Source organism: Xiphophorus maculatus, chromosome 13 (assembly GCF_002775205.1).
Source record: "Xiphophorus maculatus strain JP 163 A chromosome 13, X_maculatus-5.0-male, whole genome shotgun sequence".
Lineage (NCBI taxonomy): Eukaryota > Metazoa > Chordata > Actinopteri > Cyprinodontiformes > Poeciliidae > Xiphophorus > Xiphophorus maculatus.
This window is the reverse complement of record NC_036455.1, coordinates 21,673,956-21,689,528: the sequence shown is the minus strand read 5'-3', so window position 1 is coordinate 21,689,528 and position 15,573 is coordinate 21,673,956. Positions and strand designations below refer to the sequence as shown.

The window sequence follows — 15,573 nt, the reverse complement described above, 5'->3', positions numbered from 1 at the left end:
ACTTTTTAAAATAAACTTTTAAGATTGAGCATTTGTTTAAGAAAACCTTGTACTGTGATAAATGCATGAAAAACATGACTATTTACATCTCTATATGTCTGAATCAATGCACTGATTAAAATTATTAATCAAAAAATATACTTTATGTATATTTGCACCCCAAAACAGACTTGTTAAGTACCATTGCACTTTATTTTAGTTATTTTAGTTTAGTTTATAAATCTACCACCAGGGGGCATGTTAGAGGTTTACCCCAGCCCACGTTCACTCCCGTTGTTTTCTGAAGTGTCTTGAAGCATCTTGAATTGAAACGTAATATCAGAGCTTAACAAAGGAGAGTTACAAGCTCTTCAGCATAATCTGCGTGTACTGTAGTGGGAAAATTTAAGGTTACTATGACAACTAGCTGAATCTATGCATAGCAGCATTATGATTCTTGTGTGATGCATGAGCTCATGAAAAAGACTTCTGAAGGAGTTTCTCTGGCCTTAGCATTTGATGAAGTCATTAGCCTTAACATTACAATGCTAAGGCTAATGGCTTTATCTCTCATGGCTCATAGTGAAAGAAGACGTCTGCTTGCTGTCTGCTGTTTGTTCTGTAACCAAGTAGATTATCAAACTATGCGATTGTAATGAACCTCTCACTACAAAACTGTAAGCTGTGTTCTGCTCGAGGCTCTTGCTCCTGACTGCGTTCAGTGAGCAGAGACTTCGAACGCTGTAAAGCCTTCGAATAAATACCAATTAAGAATATATTCTTTCTCTGGTTCTTGAAACGGTTTTGCCTCACTCTTTGTTAAAGGAAAATTTCCACGACAGTACAAAATAAAAGGCATGTATTTTCAAGGGTAGATAACCGTTAATAATCAATGAATAGGTCAGGATAATGAATTTGTCTAATGCCCATAAGATAATGACATACCCAGACCAGACCGATTCCCCTAACTACTGCAAATGTTTTAATAGGGCTGTGACGTTATTTCCCACTGATGGGCAAAGATAGCAATTTGTTCTGATTAAAAGTTAACTACTGAGTCTATGCTGATGATTTATGAGGTCATTAGAATCCTTTACAAAGACAGGCGTTGTAAAACAAACAATAGCTGGCGTATGATCAATAGATGAAGTGTGATTCATTATGGTTGCAGTGTAATTAACAGTTTCAAGGCTGATTTTTAACATTTGTTGATTTCAGGTTGACTGAAAAACAACAACAAAAAGTTTTCCTGAACAACATTGATGGTTTTAAGATTACATCACCTTTGAGAAGATGTTTACGCACTATTGTAAAGTCTGTCTCTCTTATAATACTGTCTAACAGATGATTTAGCTTTCGTTATTCCAAGCTCAGACAGACACACTAGCGTTTCTTTGCTACACTGTAAAAAAAGTCAGTAAATTTACGGTACAAAACTGTAAAAAACCAACAGTTTTTGACCGTCGTATCCAAAAACATTGCATTACCGTAGAAATTACATGGAACTACCGTAAGTCGAAACTGCAAAGAAAGTCAGTAAATTTACGGTAAGAAATGGTAAAAGACCAACAGTTTTTGACCGTCGTACCCAAAAACATTGCATTACCGTAGAAATTACATGGAACTACCGTAAGTCGAAACTGCAAAGAAAGGCAGTAAATTTACGGTAAAAAAGTGTAAAATGCCAGCAGTTACTGACCAGAATATTCACAGCATTATACTGCCGTAGAAAATACATGGCATTATCATAACTGAATAAACATATATCCTAAATAATTGTGACAGTCACGAATGTAGAAAATACAGAAATATAGTGTAAAAATATAAGTAATTGTAAAGTTCTTAAAAAATTGTAATATTGCCAGCAGTTAATTACCCTAAACTTAACAGTAGCAATCAGCCAAAATTACAAATTTTGCTGATGTTTAGATCTACAATGTAAAAGCGTAAACAAGACTGCAAAATAATTTTTTACAAAGAACAGAATGCTGGTGTGATATTTTGGTTTCTTTTTTAATAATGCCTTTAATACACCAAACTGAAATCTCAGCAGTAGACCAGGCATCGATCTGGCGATCCACCGATTGCAAAGCAAACTCCTACAGCCAACGCCACCATCATTTATGAGAGCATTTGATCATTAACATTAAGAGAACTGTATGTTAGCCCCTCTTGCTTGAATGAAGCTGAAGTTGGTTTCCAATTGCTGCTTCCAATTTGGGAAATGGCTAAAGGGCAATTCCACCTAATTTTTCACTGCAATCAGCATCTTTAATTTACTCTAGCTAAAAAACTACAACACCTAGACTCTTCAAATCTGGACTAGATTATTCTCAACTCATATCAGAATATTTAAAACCAAGTGTGGGATTTGTAAAACCTTTATCTGATTTGTGAAACTTCAATAAAGAACAATTCTAGTGTTATCCAAAATCATACAAGTTGTAAAGTCACCCATCATTGAAGTTTCACAAATCCCACACTTGGTTTTGAATATTGTGCTATTAGTAGAGAATAGTCTAGAGCAGGGGTCCCCAAACTTTTTCCTGCGAGGGCCACATAGCTGTTCCTTTCTCTGCTCGGGGGCCGGTCTTAGTTTTTGGAGAAAGATACCTTAGAAACTTATTGTCGGCGGGGGGGGGGGGGGGGGGCTGTTCTGTCTTTGAAACTGTCGACGGGGGGGGGGGGGGGGGGGGGGGGGGGGGGGGTTGCTGACTACGACACATTCGCGGTCGCTTTTAGATAGATTTTTACCCAGAATGGAAATGGAAAAAACCGTGAGTGAAACGGTGACTGGGACTGACTAGTATATATTTGAGGGAAAGTTAGTTTAACATCTGCTCAAGAGCCCCCTGGTGGTTGAAGAGAAATCCACAAACCAGAAAATACAATATATGAAAAAATACACTGAATGCTCTCTGGTATGAGGAGGCGGGCCAGATCCGGCATTGCCAGACCAAATGACGCAGGCCGTAGTTTGGGGACCCCTGGTCTAGAGAGTTTTTCATTTTGTAATTGTGATAAATAGTAGGGTTTACAGTAAATGGAGACTGTTATTTGTCATGTAAACAAATAATTATCTAGTTTGCATTGCTGCTTGATCCTTCAGCATCAGCAGCAAGATTCTTTTAACTCTGTTCCTGTAGTGGTGTCCTGAACTCAACACAGTAAAGTCACTGTGCTAACTAAGGTTGCTAACTAGGGTGCTGAGAGCCCAGTAGGCCTGGTCCTTGTCAAGATGCTGCTACTGTCTTTGAAATCAAATTTCTGCTATTTTTGCACGTTCAGGAGGAGAAGGGCAACACATCACAGGTGAGTCCCTTTCACGGTTTCAACTGAAGTTAGCTAACTTTAACCAACTGACAAAGAAATGTGTAGTTTCTGAGCCATGCTGTTTATGTACATGCACTGCAGCTAGATATTTTTACTATATGGAACATTTAATCTTCACAGATGCAACACTTCCATTAATGTTTCTGTAGGAACGGCTGCATAGATTATATTTCTGGTCTACTTCAGACTACATGTGCTTAAAGTTATTGTTAATGGCAGAAGCAACTTTTTCCAAGTTTGGTTCAATAATTAATTTGAATTACTTTGAGTGTGAAATGTTCATGCATGCAAGTTAAATCTCTGAAGAACATGTTAGCTTTTGTTTCAATACTTTGGTAATACTTAGAAGTATAAAGCTTGGCATCAGAGATATTATTTAATATTTTCCTTTGACCTCTTGACTCTCACACCCAAAATACTTGCACTAAAGTCACTGGGTCCATGACAGTTGAAGGATTTGAAGATAAGAGAATTTAAATATTAATATTTTACAGCTTTTCTCAGTTTGGGTGCATCTCTCAGAACAGAATTGAAATTCTTAAAACTACCTGTTCAATCTTCAAATTACTGTGTCACTTCTGCACATCAAAAAAATTAGTTTTGCAAGTTTTGCTTTTGTACATCATGTAGCTGGTTATGTACACTTCTATGCTTTTATAATTGTAATTTGCTTTTATCGTCTTGATCAAAATATGTTAACCCTCCTGTTGTCCTCGGGTCAAAATGACCCGCCACTGTGTTAAACCCCCCCCCCCCCAAACAATCCCCTAAATGTAATTTTTTTAACTTGAGATTTTAAGACTTTTCCTAGATTGGCCCAGACAATAGAAAAAGTTCAGTGTTGCTTTTATTCTCATTTCCATGTAAGCTGTACAAAAAAAGGTACAAAGATGGTCTTCAGGTCAAAATGACCCGTGAGGCAAATGGAGTTGAAATCAAGGTCACAGAGTTATTTACAAACCATAAAATGTTACAAAGTTTTAGTTGTGTCTCAGATCAATCAGTAGCAGAAGTGAGCAGAGAGTGGAAGGCCAATTTTCCGAGCCACAATGCCAGTCAAACTCTTTCACACCTACTCAAGACTGATGCGATTTGATGACCGTGAATCAAGACCAGCAAGACGTATGACAGACAAACTTGCAGCCATAAGAGAGGTATGGGACAAGTGGGTGGAGCGGTTGCCCTACCTCTACAATCCAGAGCCTGATGTAACAGTGGATGAGCAACTGGTTCCATTTAGAGGTAATCTGTTTTCATATTTGTAATAAAAGTGATTTTCACTATTGATTTCTTTGACTGTTTTCTGTGACACTGATACTAATCACTGATGCTAATGTCTTTTGTCCAAAGGTTGTTGTCCTTTCCGGCAGTATATGCCCAGCAAGCCAGCAAAATATGGGATCAAGTCATGGGTGGCTTCTGAATCAAGCTATGCTTGGAAAATGCAAGTCTATACTGGGAAGTCAACCAGTGGATGCCCAGAGAAGAACCAGGGGTTGCGAGTTGTGCTTGATGTGACAGAGGGACTGAGGGGTCACAATGTGACATGTGACAATTTCTTCAACTCTTATGAACTCGGACAGCAGCTCCTGAAGAGGAAGATCACCATGGTTGGTACAGTTCAAAAGAACAAGCCTGAGCTCCCACCTGCACTGCTTGGGTCAAAGGAGAGAGAGGTCTTCTCCTCAAAGTTTGCCTTCACACCCACCACCACTCTAGTTTCCTACCTCCCAAAGAAAAACAAGAATGTAGTTCTTCTGAGCACACTGCACAAAGACGGCGACATTAGTGACCGTGAGGACAGGAAGCCAATCATCATCCTGGAATAAAACCGAAACAAAGGAGGTGTGGACAACCTAGATAAGGTGATTGGAGCATATAGCTGCAGAAGAATGACTGCCCGCTGGCCCCTGGTCATCTTCCACAACATCATTGATGTGTCCTCCTACAATGCCTTTGTGATTTGGATAGAGATCAACCCAACCTGGATGTCTCATAAGCACAACAAGAAGAGGGTGTTCCTGGAGCAGCTAGGAAAGGCACTTGTAACTCCACTCATTGAAAGAAGGAAGCATGTCCCCCACACAGAAGCCTCAGCAGCAGTTGTGAAAGCTATTCAGAGTGCAGCAGCTCCTGATCAACCTGAGGATCCATCTACCACAGCCACTTCCTCAGCTAAGCCAAGTAAGAGGAAGAGATGTCAGTTCTGCCCTCAGACTGTAAAACACATACTGTGTGCTGCAGGTGTAAGAAATATATCTGCAAAGGCTGTGCACTTGCATACTGCCCTACATGTGCCAATTAGTTGAATGGGTTATGTTATTTGTCATATTTTTGTATTGTACATCCTCTTGTTCACTGGAGAAAAGTAAAAGAAAATTAGTCACTGTGATGAATAAAAATGCATTCGAAACTCATTTTGCACATTTTTTTTCTTAAGCTATAGAAATTCAAGTGGAGAGGGAAAAGTCAAGTATTCACACATTTTGTGGTGAGTGACAATATACAAGATAGAATTTGGTGTTTAAAATTCAATTAAGCTGCTTATATTGGGGGTTTATTGAAGACGGGTCATTTTGACCCGGAGGATAAAGGGTGTATACAGAAAATGAGGACAACAGGACAACAACGTGTCTGTGTTGAATTCTCAACTTCCAAAATAGCATCAGTTCATTGTGTAAGTCTTAACATGCATAAGTCTTAAAGTTGTCATAATGTGAATCATATATTAATTAATTTATATTCTATTATTTTCTAAATCTGTCCTGAATTGGTAAATTGCTCCCAAGTGAGTCCTGAGTTTCTCTAACAGGTCAGTGTATGAACCATTAGCTCAACCAACGATCAACCAGTTTTCTGAAACAGATTGGAGGTGCATCTTGTGAACCATCAGTTGGCAACATTATGCTCTATATAGTCAGAACACAACACAATGTTACATGTCTGAGAACTGATGAACAAGTATCTGGGCAGAGTGAACAGCCAGAGAGAAGAAGAGGAGTGAGGCTGAGGAGGAAATAGTTGGGAGGAAAGCAGAAGAAGAGTCAGAAGAGGCTGAGGACATCTGCCAGTTTCCATCAGTCCAACATCAGGACATGGCTGAGACCCACAACATGATGCTGATGGAGGTCCTCCCACCCTACTGTTCATTCCTTAACCCCACTGAGGAAAAAAGATTCCTCAGTGGAGTTAAGGAACAAAGTGACTATGGAAATTAAAATGTAATGTAATTTCTACAGCACTGTACAGTTTTCCTTGAGGAGATTGTCCTGTGGCTCCTTTTCTACTTTTTTTGTTCTCTGCATTTCTGTCTTTTTCTTTCTGAATCACCATGGCATGGTCCATGAATAAATTATAGCAAAAGCGTAAATCAGTGTTTCTCAATCCTGGTCTTCAGCGTCACCCTGTCCTGCAGGTTTAGGTATTTCCCTTCTGCCACACACCTGAATTGTATCTCTGGATGATTAACAAGCTTCTGCAGTACTTGATTGTCATCCAATCATTTGAATCAGCTGTTCTGGAGTAGAGGCACATCTAAAACATGCAGAGCAGGGGGGCGTTGAGGACCAGGGTTGAGAAACACTGGCGTAAATGATCCTTTTGTAGTCTCTTCTCATGACTAATCGATTTGACTGTCTTATCTGTACATAGAGAGACTATAACTTATTATTTTGAGTCACTGATATGTTAACAGACAGGATTTTAAGAGCTGAACTAAGGATTTTGAAAGCAAACAAATGCTATTTTTCCTGTTTCTACAAATTGTTTTGAGAAATGCGCTTACTGTTTTGTAAATGCCAACAATGACTCGAGAAATGCACCAAAAGTGACTGAGAAAAACTAACCTAGCATAAATTGTCTCAGCTGTATCAATTTGTTTGCCTGTATGAAAAGTGTTCACATTTACAGCTTTGTTTCTGCTAGCTTGCAGGAAATGTAACTTACATAAATGGTTGAAGACAGCCTATTGGCCTTCATGAGACTCAGATAAATGGTGAGTATCTATTTCATAAATTGCCTAAAACAGTTATATTTGTTTTTATTTGTTTTTTGTTTGTGTATTTTGTCTGGTTGCAGACCAGAGGATCACACCTGTTGACAACAAACAAAGGTTTAACTACTGAATTTTCAGTCAGAAATGATCACACCACCTGGTTGAAGTACCTGTGTCCATATGCAAGTCAACAAAGGTGAAACAAACATTTAAGCGAATAAGATGTTCATGTAGTGCATCTTTCTAACTTTTTCTTTTTGTTTTCCAGCAGAGAGGAAACACCCGATTGACAACATGCGAGTCTCAATTTCAACCTGTGACTGGGAAGACTACAACCATCCTGAGCAACGTCTGATCTCAGCGACTTGTGACTCTCAACCCAGAACAAGAATCCTTTTATCACCATTTTGTCTTCTACAATATGTTATCTCTTATGTGGACACATACTGTTTGTTTTGTTTTTGTTTTCCAGATCTCAGTAATACCGTGAGGAAACTGGACATAAAATAGAATCAGTTCTTTTTTTAACTTGACTTTTTAAATAGAAATTGTTTCTTTAAGTGGATTACTCGTAATCTGTATTTTTGTTTAATTAGAAATTATTTTCTTTATAACTTTCTGTATAGAAATGCTTGACAAGTTACACTTCCTTGGTTGTTGTACTATAATTTGTATGGTAAAATTCTGGTAGGAACAGAGACCAGTAATTTACCATAAGTTTTTTTTGGGGGGGAGGGTTTACAATAAAATGTCAATATATCATACAGTCTGGATGTGTTTTTCACTCATGTAGATATTATGCCTCAGTCAGCATGACCGTATTTACTACGGCAAAACCACATTTTATTTTTTTTAAAATATTTTAGGAAGTACGGTATTTTACCGTATATTAAAAATACGGTAAAATCCTGCATGTACAAAATACGGTGAAAAACTGGCAGCTGTGGTTGCCAGAATTTTACCGTATATTAAAATTACGGTAAAATCCTGCATTTACAAAATACGGTGACAAACTGGCAGCTGTGGTTGCCAGAAATTTACCGTATATTAAAAATACGGTAAAATCCTGCATTTACAAAATACGGTGACAAACTGGCAGCTGTGGTTGCCAGACTTTTACCGTATTTTAAAAATACGGTAAAATCCTGCATTTAGCAAATACGGTAAAAAACTGGCAGCTGTGGTTGCCAGAATTTTACCGTATTTCAAAAATACGGTAAAATCCTGCATTTAGCAAATACGGTAAAAAACTGGCAGCTGTGGTTGCCAGAATTTTACCGTATTTTAGAAATACGGTAAAAAACTGGCAGCTTTGGTTGCCAGAATTTTACCGTATTTTAGAAATACGGTAAAAAACTGGCAGTTTTGGTTGCCAGACTTTTACCGTATAAAGACGGTAAACTTCTGGCAACTCAGCTGCCAGTTTTTTACCGTAAAATGAGGCCGTTTTTTTTTACAGTGTACTAATAGTCGAGCAGTTGAGGAATTGTTTGAGCATTCTGCCATAAATATTTATAATCAGAAAAATCAAACGGTGCTTATTGCTTTTTATTCTGAGATGGAACAAAATGCAGTTCCATATTTACATCCTTGCTAAAAGTTTTTGATTACACTTTGAAGCCCCCATCTGAAAAAAGTGAAGTGCTGCAGACCAAAAACAACTTTAAAAATTCAAAATTTGTGTTTCTGATTGAATAGTGCATTTGAATTTGCTGCTGTAGGCGCATTGGGCTCTGGGGCTTTTTTACTTTTTCTTTGTTTTGTTTTTTTAAATTCTGTGATTGCATTATAATTGCTAAGGATTCTTTTCTAAAAGCTCATTAGGTACACTTTGAAAACCTGCAGCTTCCTGTCGTCTGAATATTCAAAGGCGTTCTAATGACCGTGCCACAGCAGCAGAGTTTACGGTCTTATGATTGCTTCCTTCCTGATTCAAGGCCATGCATTAGCAGGCAGAGATGGGCTCGAGTGCATTGCAAAGTATTACCTGATAAGGAAGGGAGACAGCGGCATTAGTGAAGGAGGTAAAAGTGAAAGTGACTGAGAGAAAGAGCAAAAACCAGCTAAGCCTGTTTATCTTTTTTTCCCCCCGCCAACTCAAAAAAGACACTCTTTATGTTTACATGCCAGCAGCACTGCATGACAGAACATGATCATTAATCTTGAATTCCCACGCTTTGAGTTTGTTAATTATTCGGGCACCAAATAAGTAGGATACTATGCTTAAAACAGCAGAATTGATAAAAGTCCAAAAGAAAGCAGAATTCTTCAACATAATCTGTACATTTTATATATAAAATAAATCATAAAAATGTCTTTACATACATAACATACAGTTTTCATATATAATGTAACAAAATACATAATTAGGAACAGTGGTGCACTATCATCAGAGCCAGTCCAAGAAGAGTTTGATTTCCAGGTGATATTATTTACCAAATAAATAGCAGTAAATAAATCGTGGAGACGAGATTCTTTTACTCCTTCACAGTCAGGAAAAGAAGCATATTGTTATCTGCATAGCTTGTGATTAGTTTGCATAACACATCAAATGTGGCTCCGGGAACAGACATCAGTGGCAAACTTGTATATTTTCCACCAACAAATATACATTGACAATTAAAACAGAGCTGACCGCTAGTCTGAAGGTCTTATGCAGCAGCTCAGTTCACTTATGCCTCCGGCTGGCACAGTATGATTGAAAACTTGTGTTTAAAATCACATAGAAATTTTAAAAAATGTACACACAGCATTTGAAGAGTCGTTCTATATGAAAATATACGACGTGTCATTATGCTAGCTCAAACAAACGTTGAGGACTTGTCCAAATGTGAACTCCTGAGTGACATCAGGCTTTTTCGACCTGGAACAGCGGGATGCGATTGCTTCTATTTTGCTTCAAGCGCCGAAGTTTCCCATGACTTGAGCGTTTTTTTGGTCCTGAAATAAAAAAAAGAAGAAAAAGTCCAGGTTCTTGTTAGTGTAGCTCACATGTCTGATGATAGCTGACTTTCTAAAACTCCAAACTAGAAAAACAGGACCTCTCAGAGATAGATTTTGTCTGGTGTTCTCTAGGTCATATGATAACAACTGGCTTTAGGATTTGATTTTGGAGGTCGAGGAGAGAATGTTTTCAGATACTGCGCATTTTTAAACCCTACTGATAGTTAGATCATCTGAGCTGACTTTTACTCTTCTTCCCTCTGACTCATTTCAAACCAGAGCATAGGTCTGAGATGCGCTGCTCTGATAAATGCTTTAAGTTGAACTGTGGCTGGTGAAACTTCCAACACACGCGACACTAATTCACCCCTTCACACCTTGAACACACACGTCCACACAGCTCTGCCGTGACACAAAGTTGTTGCTGCTTCCTCCGCAGCCCGAGTAGACAAACTCCTCGCACATCTTGGTGGCCGTGTTGTAGTAATACCGAGTTATAGAGGCCGAACACTTCCCTTTGTCCAGAGGGTCCAGACAGAGCACAGGAATAGCTGTGAAACACACACACACAAAACATAATTGAGTTGGCTGCCAATTGAGTTGGCTGCCAATATATATATATATATATATATATATATATATATTTTAAATTTATGAAATCTTACTAACTTTTTTTGGGACTGCAGTACTCCAGGCAAGAGGGGAGGTCGTTAAAGCGATTGGTGTTTCCACCACATCCCCCATAGTAAAAGGACTCACACTGCATAGTGGTCATGTTGAAGAAATAGCGGGGAAAGAGGCCACGACAATGACCCGCCTCTTTGGGAAACCTGCAGATTTGAGGAATCTCTGTAAGGAAGAGTAAGGAAAAGAAAAAAAAAGAGTTGTTTAGAATTTAAATCACAGAATATATAGGCTACACAAGTATATCAGATAACTTACTAAAAGAGTAATGTGAGGATCTCTGCAGGTTTCACTTATGGAAAGTTATAGAAAATGCAATCACAACCAAAAGTGACTTTCAAAGGCATTTGGTCCTGCTGTAATTTGTTCAGGGGTATCTGGATAAAACCAAGAACTACACATGGGGGGGTTCTTAACTTTATGAGGTTCTTTCACATTAAAATCTGAAGACATATTGAAGACTGGAGGTGTAAATTGTGATTTTGAGAGAAGCTGTTCATACACAATAGTTTTTTCATAAATTTTAACAGTTTGAAATTACGCTGTTGGTCTTACAATGAGAAGAGATCTTACTTGGAATTCTGAAGCATGCCTTTTGGCATTCCTGATAACTATTGAAGTTGTTGGCATTTCCCTGGCAACCTCCATAATAAAATATCTCGCACTTCTGGGTAACGGTGTTGTAGTAATAGCGCTCGATTTCTCCTCTGCAGGGACCATTTTCCACTTGAAGCAGACACGCGCCTAGAACAAAACAAGATGAAGTTATTATTGCGCCAATATGCAAAAAAATAAAATAAAAAGACGGAAAAGTTCGCTTTAACATAAGTCCGGTGACAGACATCGTTTTAAAACCTCAACTTTCAGGGTGAATATGTTACCTTTACTTCGTGACAACGCCAGACTGCTGGAAAATGATGCAAATAACGTAAAAAACGCGAGCAAGGCAAACTCCATTGTGCGAGCAGTTATTAGTCTTTTGCCCTCTATCAGTGCCGACCACCCCACTCAGTTCAGGCTTTATAGCCACGAAGAGCTTCCCATGGGGGGGCGGAATTTCAGGGCGGGGTCGAGGATGTTGTGACTCATTTCAACACAGGCGAAATCCGTGATTAATAAATTTGTGACATAAGAGACGTTTTGCGTCGCAATATTTGCGAATAGTGGGGTTAAAGTTGTGACTAACGCTGTATTTAACCGAACTGAGAAAAAAAATAAATATCTCTGAGTAGGTTCTAAAAGGTTTTGTCTAAGGACGCTGATGATGATAATAAGCCTAGTATTAAGATAATAAGAAATATTTATTAGCAAATATAAAAATAAATATTAATGTATTATATTCTGAGAAGTCATTTTTCACCCAAACCCTTGCCTGACCTATAGTCATTTGCTTGTCACCTGCAGCCACCTTCAACCATTCCTTCAAGGAACCATTATGTCTTGCTTTACTAATTAAACTCTAGTTATACACAACTCTATTTATTACCATTCAAAGTCAACATTAATAATAACTTGTCAAATCTGATCAATTTGCTGCTACTGTCACCTCAAACCTCATTTGCCCCCTAAATCCATTTCGAACCCATTAACAAGTAATTTTGTGCTCATGTTTTGACAAAGCAAAAGGGAAATTATTTGTACATATCCTGAGATAAACAACCATTAGGTGCTCAAAACTCTCATACGTTACTTGTATGTCATTTTTGAATGAAAACTATGTAGCCCTGTCAACTCTCAGAGACCTCCTGTTGATATTTATTACATTTCATTACAACAAATTATGAGGAGAATGTAGGAGACTACTTTAAGTCGTATGTTGTCAAAACAAAACCAACAAAACTGCAAAGGTATGAAACAGTACTAGGGCAAAATGATCAGCCTGTGATATTGCTGATGGAAGTTCAGTTTACTGTGTCCTCAAGGGAGAAGGTGGATGACTAAGGGGAAGGTGAGGTCATCACCATGAGAGATCAATAAAGTTGCTGATAACTTTCCTAGAAGAAGATTGCATTAATTGGATGAGATTGACCAAGAATGCTGAAGAAGCCACACCTTATGAGAAAGTCATGGTTGATGATGGATCTGTGTAATATCTCGGAGAGGACTATAGGTCAACACCCATAAAGTGACAACACAGGGATGTGGTCCCAACACTTCCCTGGAAAAGTACATTTTAGGATGCTGGAAAGGCGACAAACTGTTGATGTAACAGGAAAACAAGAGTGGCTCTTTTTTTTCAAGGCCATCCAACTGTTGACCAGAACTTCACCCTTGCAGAGTTGCCTTTGGGATCATGGGGGTCTGGTTTTCTGGTTCACATATGTCTTGTGAAACTGAAGAAGGATTTCAACCATGCCCTTGAGGCATTTTGCCTCAAGGGCATGGTTGAAATCCCCTGTCGGATATATTTGGGCCTCATATTTGGTCTGGAATAGTAAAGAAAAAAGATAGAATAAACGAGAAGATATAATTTCCCAGTACGTCTACAATCAAAGTCTTATCTGTGGTCATGAGATATGGATCAATACCAGATCCCAGATACAAATGACTGAAGCAAACCTTCTCCATGGCATGGTTGAACTGAACCTTAGAGATAAAATGAGTAGCTTTACCATCTGAAGAACAGGTCCTCCACTCAAACCAAGTCAGATGTGGTGGTTTCGGCATCTGATCAGGATGTCTTCTTGGCATTTGCTGTCTGAGTTTTGTATTGGCATGTTCCATTAGGAGAACAACTTGGGGACAGACTCAGAAAATCCCTCCTGAACCTGGAAACACCTTGAGAACACCAGAATGAGCTGGAGAATAATGAGATGTAACACCTATGACCCCGTATTGAACAAGTGGAAGAGAATGGATAAATGACTAACCTATTTTTTCTGGCCTTACTTATACCATTAATTTGACACAAATTTCTTGATATACTCTAGCTGTTGATAGATGTGACATGAAAAAGTGCCATGCCGTCATGTTTAGACCAGTGATGCGTCTCCACCTTGACAGGTAAAGGCTAAATACAGATTAGCCGTCTTATCAAAATGACCTAATACATAAACACCACCCACTACCCCATATATCTGACTCTGAGGAACCTTTGGTCAAACAAGCTCAAATTTTGATTCAGTCTGTAATAAACAGTTTACAGATTAAAATGCTTCCAAGTCAAGACTGGTCAAACAAACACCTGTGAGGAATCCTCTCCTTCTTTGATGCTGTTCCAGAATAACGGACATGATCATTCAGTGGGCCCTTGTTTTAATCAGATTAGCAGATTAGAAATGTCGGTGCGGATTACTTTATAACCCAGATTGAGGGAGAGGAGAGGGATTGTTCAGTAGGATTTTGGTGGTGAAGGACCGCTTCCTGTGAGCATTGGTGAGTACCCTCTTTTTCTACAGGTAGACTTGTGCTATAGTTGAAATGTTACTGAGAATCCTCAAGCCAAGATCTCGTGTTTGTCATGTTGAGTGAGCATCACGTTGGCTGACCTTTTTTTTTTTTTTTTTTTTTTACAGAGAATGCCAGTCATAAATGTGGAGGACCTGACGGACAAGGATAAGGCTGTAATGGAAGTAAACCAACTCAAAATTGAAGTAAAGCTTGAGAGGTGGTTGGTAGGTTTTTCTTACCCCTATCATTTCTACTTATAATTTCTGCATGATGATGATTTTAATCTAAACAAACAAGTTTGCAATTGATTTACTAGGAAAAATTTCCTAAACTCACATTTCCACGTACCTGTCTGATTATTTTAGACATCTAAATGCTGTGAGGAAATCAAGGAGTACATTCAGGCTGGAGTGGAGGAGGACACCCTCGTCAAAGGCATTTCAGAGGAGAAGAACCCCTTCAAGGAGAAAGGTGGCTGTGTCATCTGCTGAAATGGACCTGAGGAGCTTTTCCTATCTCAGATTAGTACCCAAGGACATTCTCCCTCCCCTCGTAAAGTGGATTTGCAGACTGAGAAGACTAGAAGGACACAGTAAAGACAGGAGTTATACAACTGCACGAGCTACCCTGTAAATGAATTCACCATTTTTTGGGGGCAGATTTGTAGCCTTACAATTTCACCCTTTGAACAGATGCAATAAATAAGAGATTTTGTTCTGCACGAGTTCCAACAACAATGCTTCCCTCTCATGTGATGTATATAGTCTGAGTAAATGGGTCTGTGTGTTGTTTCATGCACTGAAGCAACTGTCATTAAACGTGCATGTTGATAACTCAGTCTGTCTCTGTGATTACCTTTGGGGTTTTTCAAGTTCAACAGTAGGAGATGTGTAACAGATTTGTCATAACGCTATCAGCATCGTGGACATTACATACATTAACTTTGTGCAAATATACATTACAAGAAATGTATATGTCATTGTTTAGCTAATGATGGTATTATTCCTGGACAGTAAAAACATAACTAACTTGTATTTTTTTCTGTAGTGCATAATTTTTTTTAAGTTCAAATCTAAGGACACATAAATTACAGTATTCTGTGATTTATTAGATAGATAGATAGATAGATAGATAGATAGATAGATAGATAGATAGATAGATAGATAGATAGATAGATAGATAGATAGATAGATAGATAGATAGATAGATAGATAGATAGATAGATAGATAGATAGATAGATAGATAGATA

The 15,573-nt window shown here is 38.4% G+C and overlaps 3 protein-coding genes and 1 long non-coding RNA gene across 4 annotated transcripts; 3 read left to right on the top strand and 1 right to left on the bottom strand.

Moving 5' to 3' along the window:
* The first annotated feature begins 4,219 nt into the window (after positions 1–4,219).
* On the top strand, positions 4,220–5,709 carry LOC111610401 (piggyBac transposable element-derived protein 3-like). Its single transcript, XM_023344524.1, has 2 exons — positions 4,220–4,554; positions 4,663–5,709. The coding sequence occupies exons 1-2, from the start codon at positions 4,362–4,364 to the stop codon at positions 5,139–5,141; spliced, it is 672 nt and encodes a 223-aa protein (XP_023200292.1). The 5' UTR covers positions 4,220–4,361; the 3' UTR covers positions 5,142–5,709.
* A 1,449-nt stretch (positions 5,710–7,158) lies between these two features.
* LOC111610597 lies at positions 7,159–7,757 on the top strand. Its single transcript, XR_002753736.1, has 3 exons — positions 7,159–7,306; positions 7,390–7,502; positions 7,575–7,757. It is a non-coding gene; the product is annotated as an uncharacterized LOC111610597 (long non-coding RNA).
* A 1,826-nt stretch (positions 7,758–9,583) lies between these two features.
* On the bottom strand, positions 9,584–11,967 carry tfpi2 (tissue factor pathway inhibitor 2). Its single transcript, XM_005802691.3, has 5 exons — positions 11,815–11,967; positions 11,507–11,677; positions 10,919–11,098; positions 10,627–10,800; positions 9,584–10,246 (listed from the first exon to the last, which is right to left on the bottom strand). Exons 1-5 carry the CDS (start codon positions 11,888–11,890, stop codon positions 10,155–10,157), a joined length of 693 nt encoding a protein of 230 aa, XP_005802748.1. The 5' UTR covers positions 11,891–11,967; the 3' UTR covers positions 9,584–10,154.
* A 2,289-nt stretch (positions 11,968–14,256) lies between these two features.
* LOC102218539 (guanine nucleotide-binding protein G(T) subunit gamma-T1-like) lies at positions 14,257–15,160 on the top strand. The gene is made up of 3 exons (XM_005802692.2): positions 14,257–14,308; positions 14,449–14,547; positions 14,689–15,160. The coding sequence occupies exons 2-3, from the start codon at positions 14,452–14,454 to the stop codon at positions 14,812–14,814; spliced, it is 222 nt and encodes a 73-aa protein (XP_005802749.1). The 5' UTR covers positions 14,257–14,308; positions 14,449–14,451; the 3' UTR covers positions 14,815–15,160.
* Positions 15,161–15,573: the final 413 nt, after the last annotated feature.

Coding starts and splice junctions, on each gene's coding strand:
- LOC102218539 (XM_005802692.2), top strand. CDS start 14,452: ATGCCAGTCATAAATGTGGAGGACCTGACGGACAAGGATAAGGCTGTA. Junction 14,548..14,688: donor TAAAGCTTGAGAGGTGGTTG/GTAGGTTTTTCT, acceptor TGATTATTTTAG/ACATCTAAATGCTGTGAGGA.
- tfpi2 (XM_005802691.3), bottom strand. CDS start 11,890: ATGGAGTTTGCCTTGCTCGCGTTTTTTACGTTATTTGCATCATTTTCC. Junction 11,678..11,814: donor GGCGTTGTCACGAAGTAAAG/GTAACATATTCA, acceptor GTTTTGTTCTAG/GCGCGTGTCTGCTTCAAGTG. Junction 10,247..10,626: donor TGTGGACGTGTGTGTTCAAG/GTGTGAAGGGGT, acceptor TTTTTATTTCAG/GACCAAAAAAACGCTCAAGT.
- LOC111610401 (XM_023344524.1), top strand. CDS start 4,362: ATGCCAGTCAAACTCTTTCACACCTACTCAAGACTGATGCGATTTGAT. Junction 4,555..4,662: donor GCAACTGGTTCCATTTAGAG/GTAATCTGTTTT, acceptor TTTTGTCCAAAG/GTTGTTGTCCTTTCCGGCAG.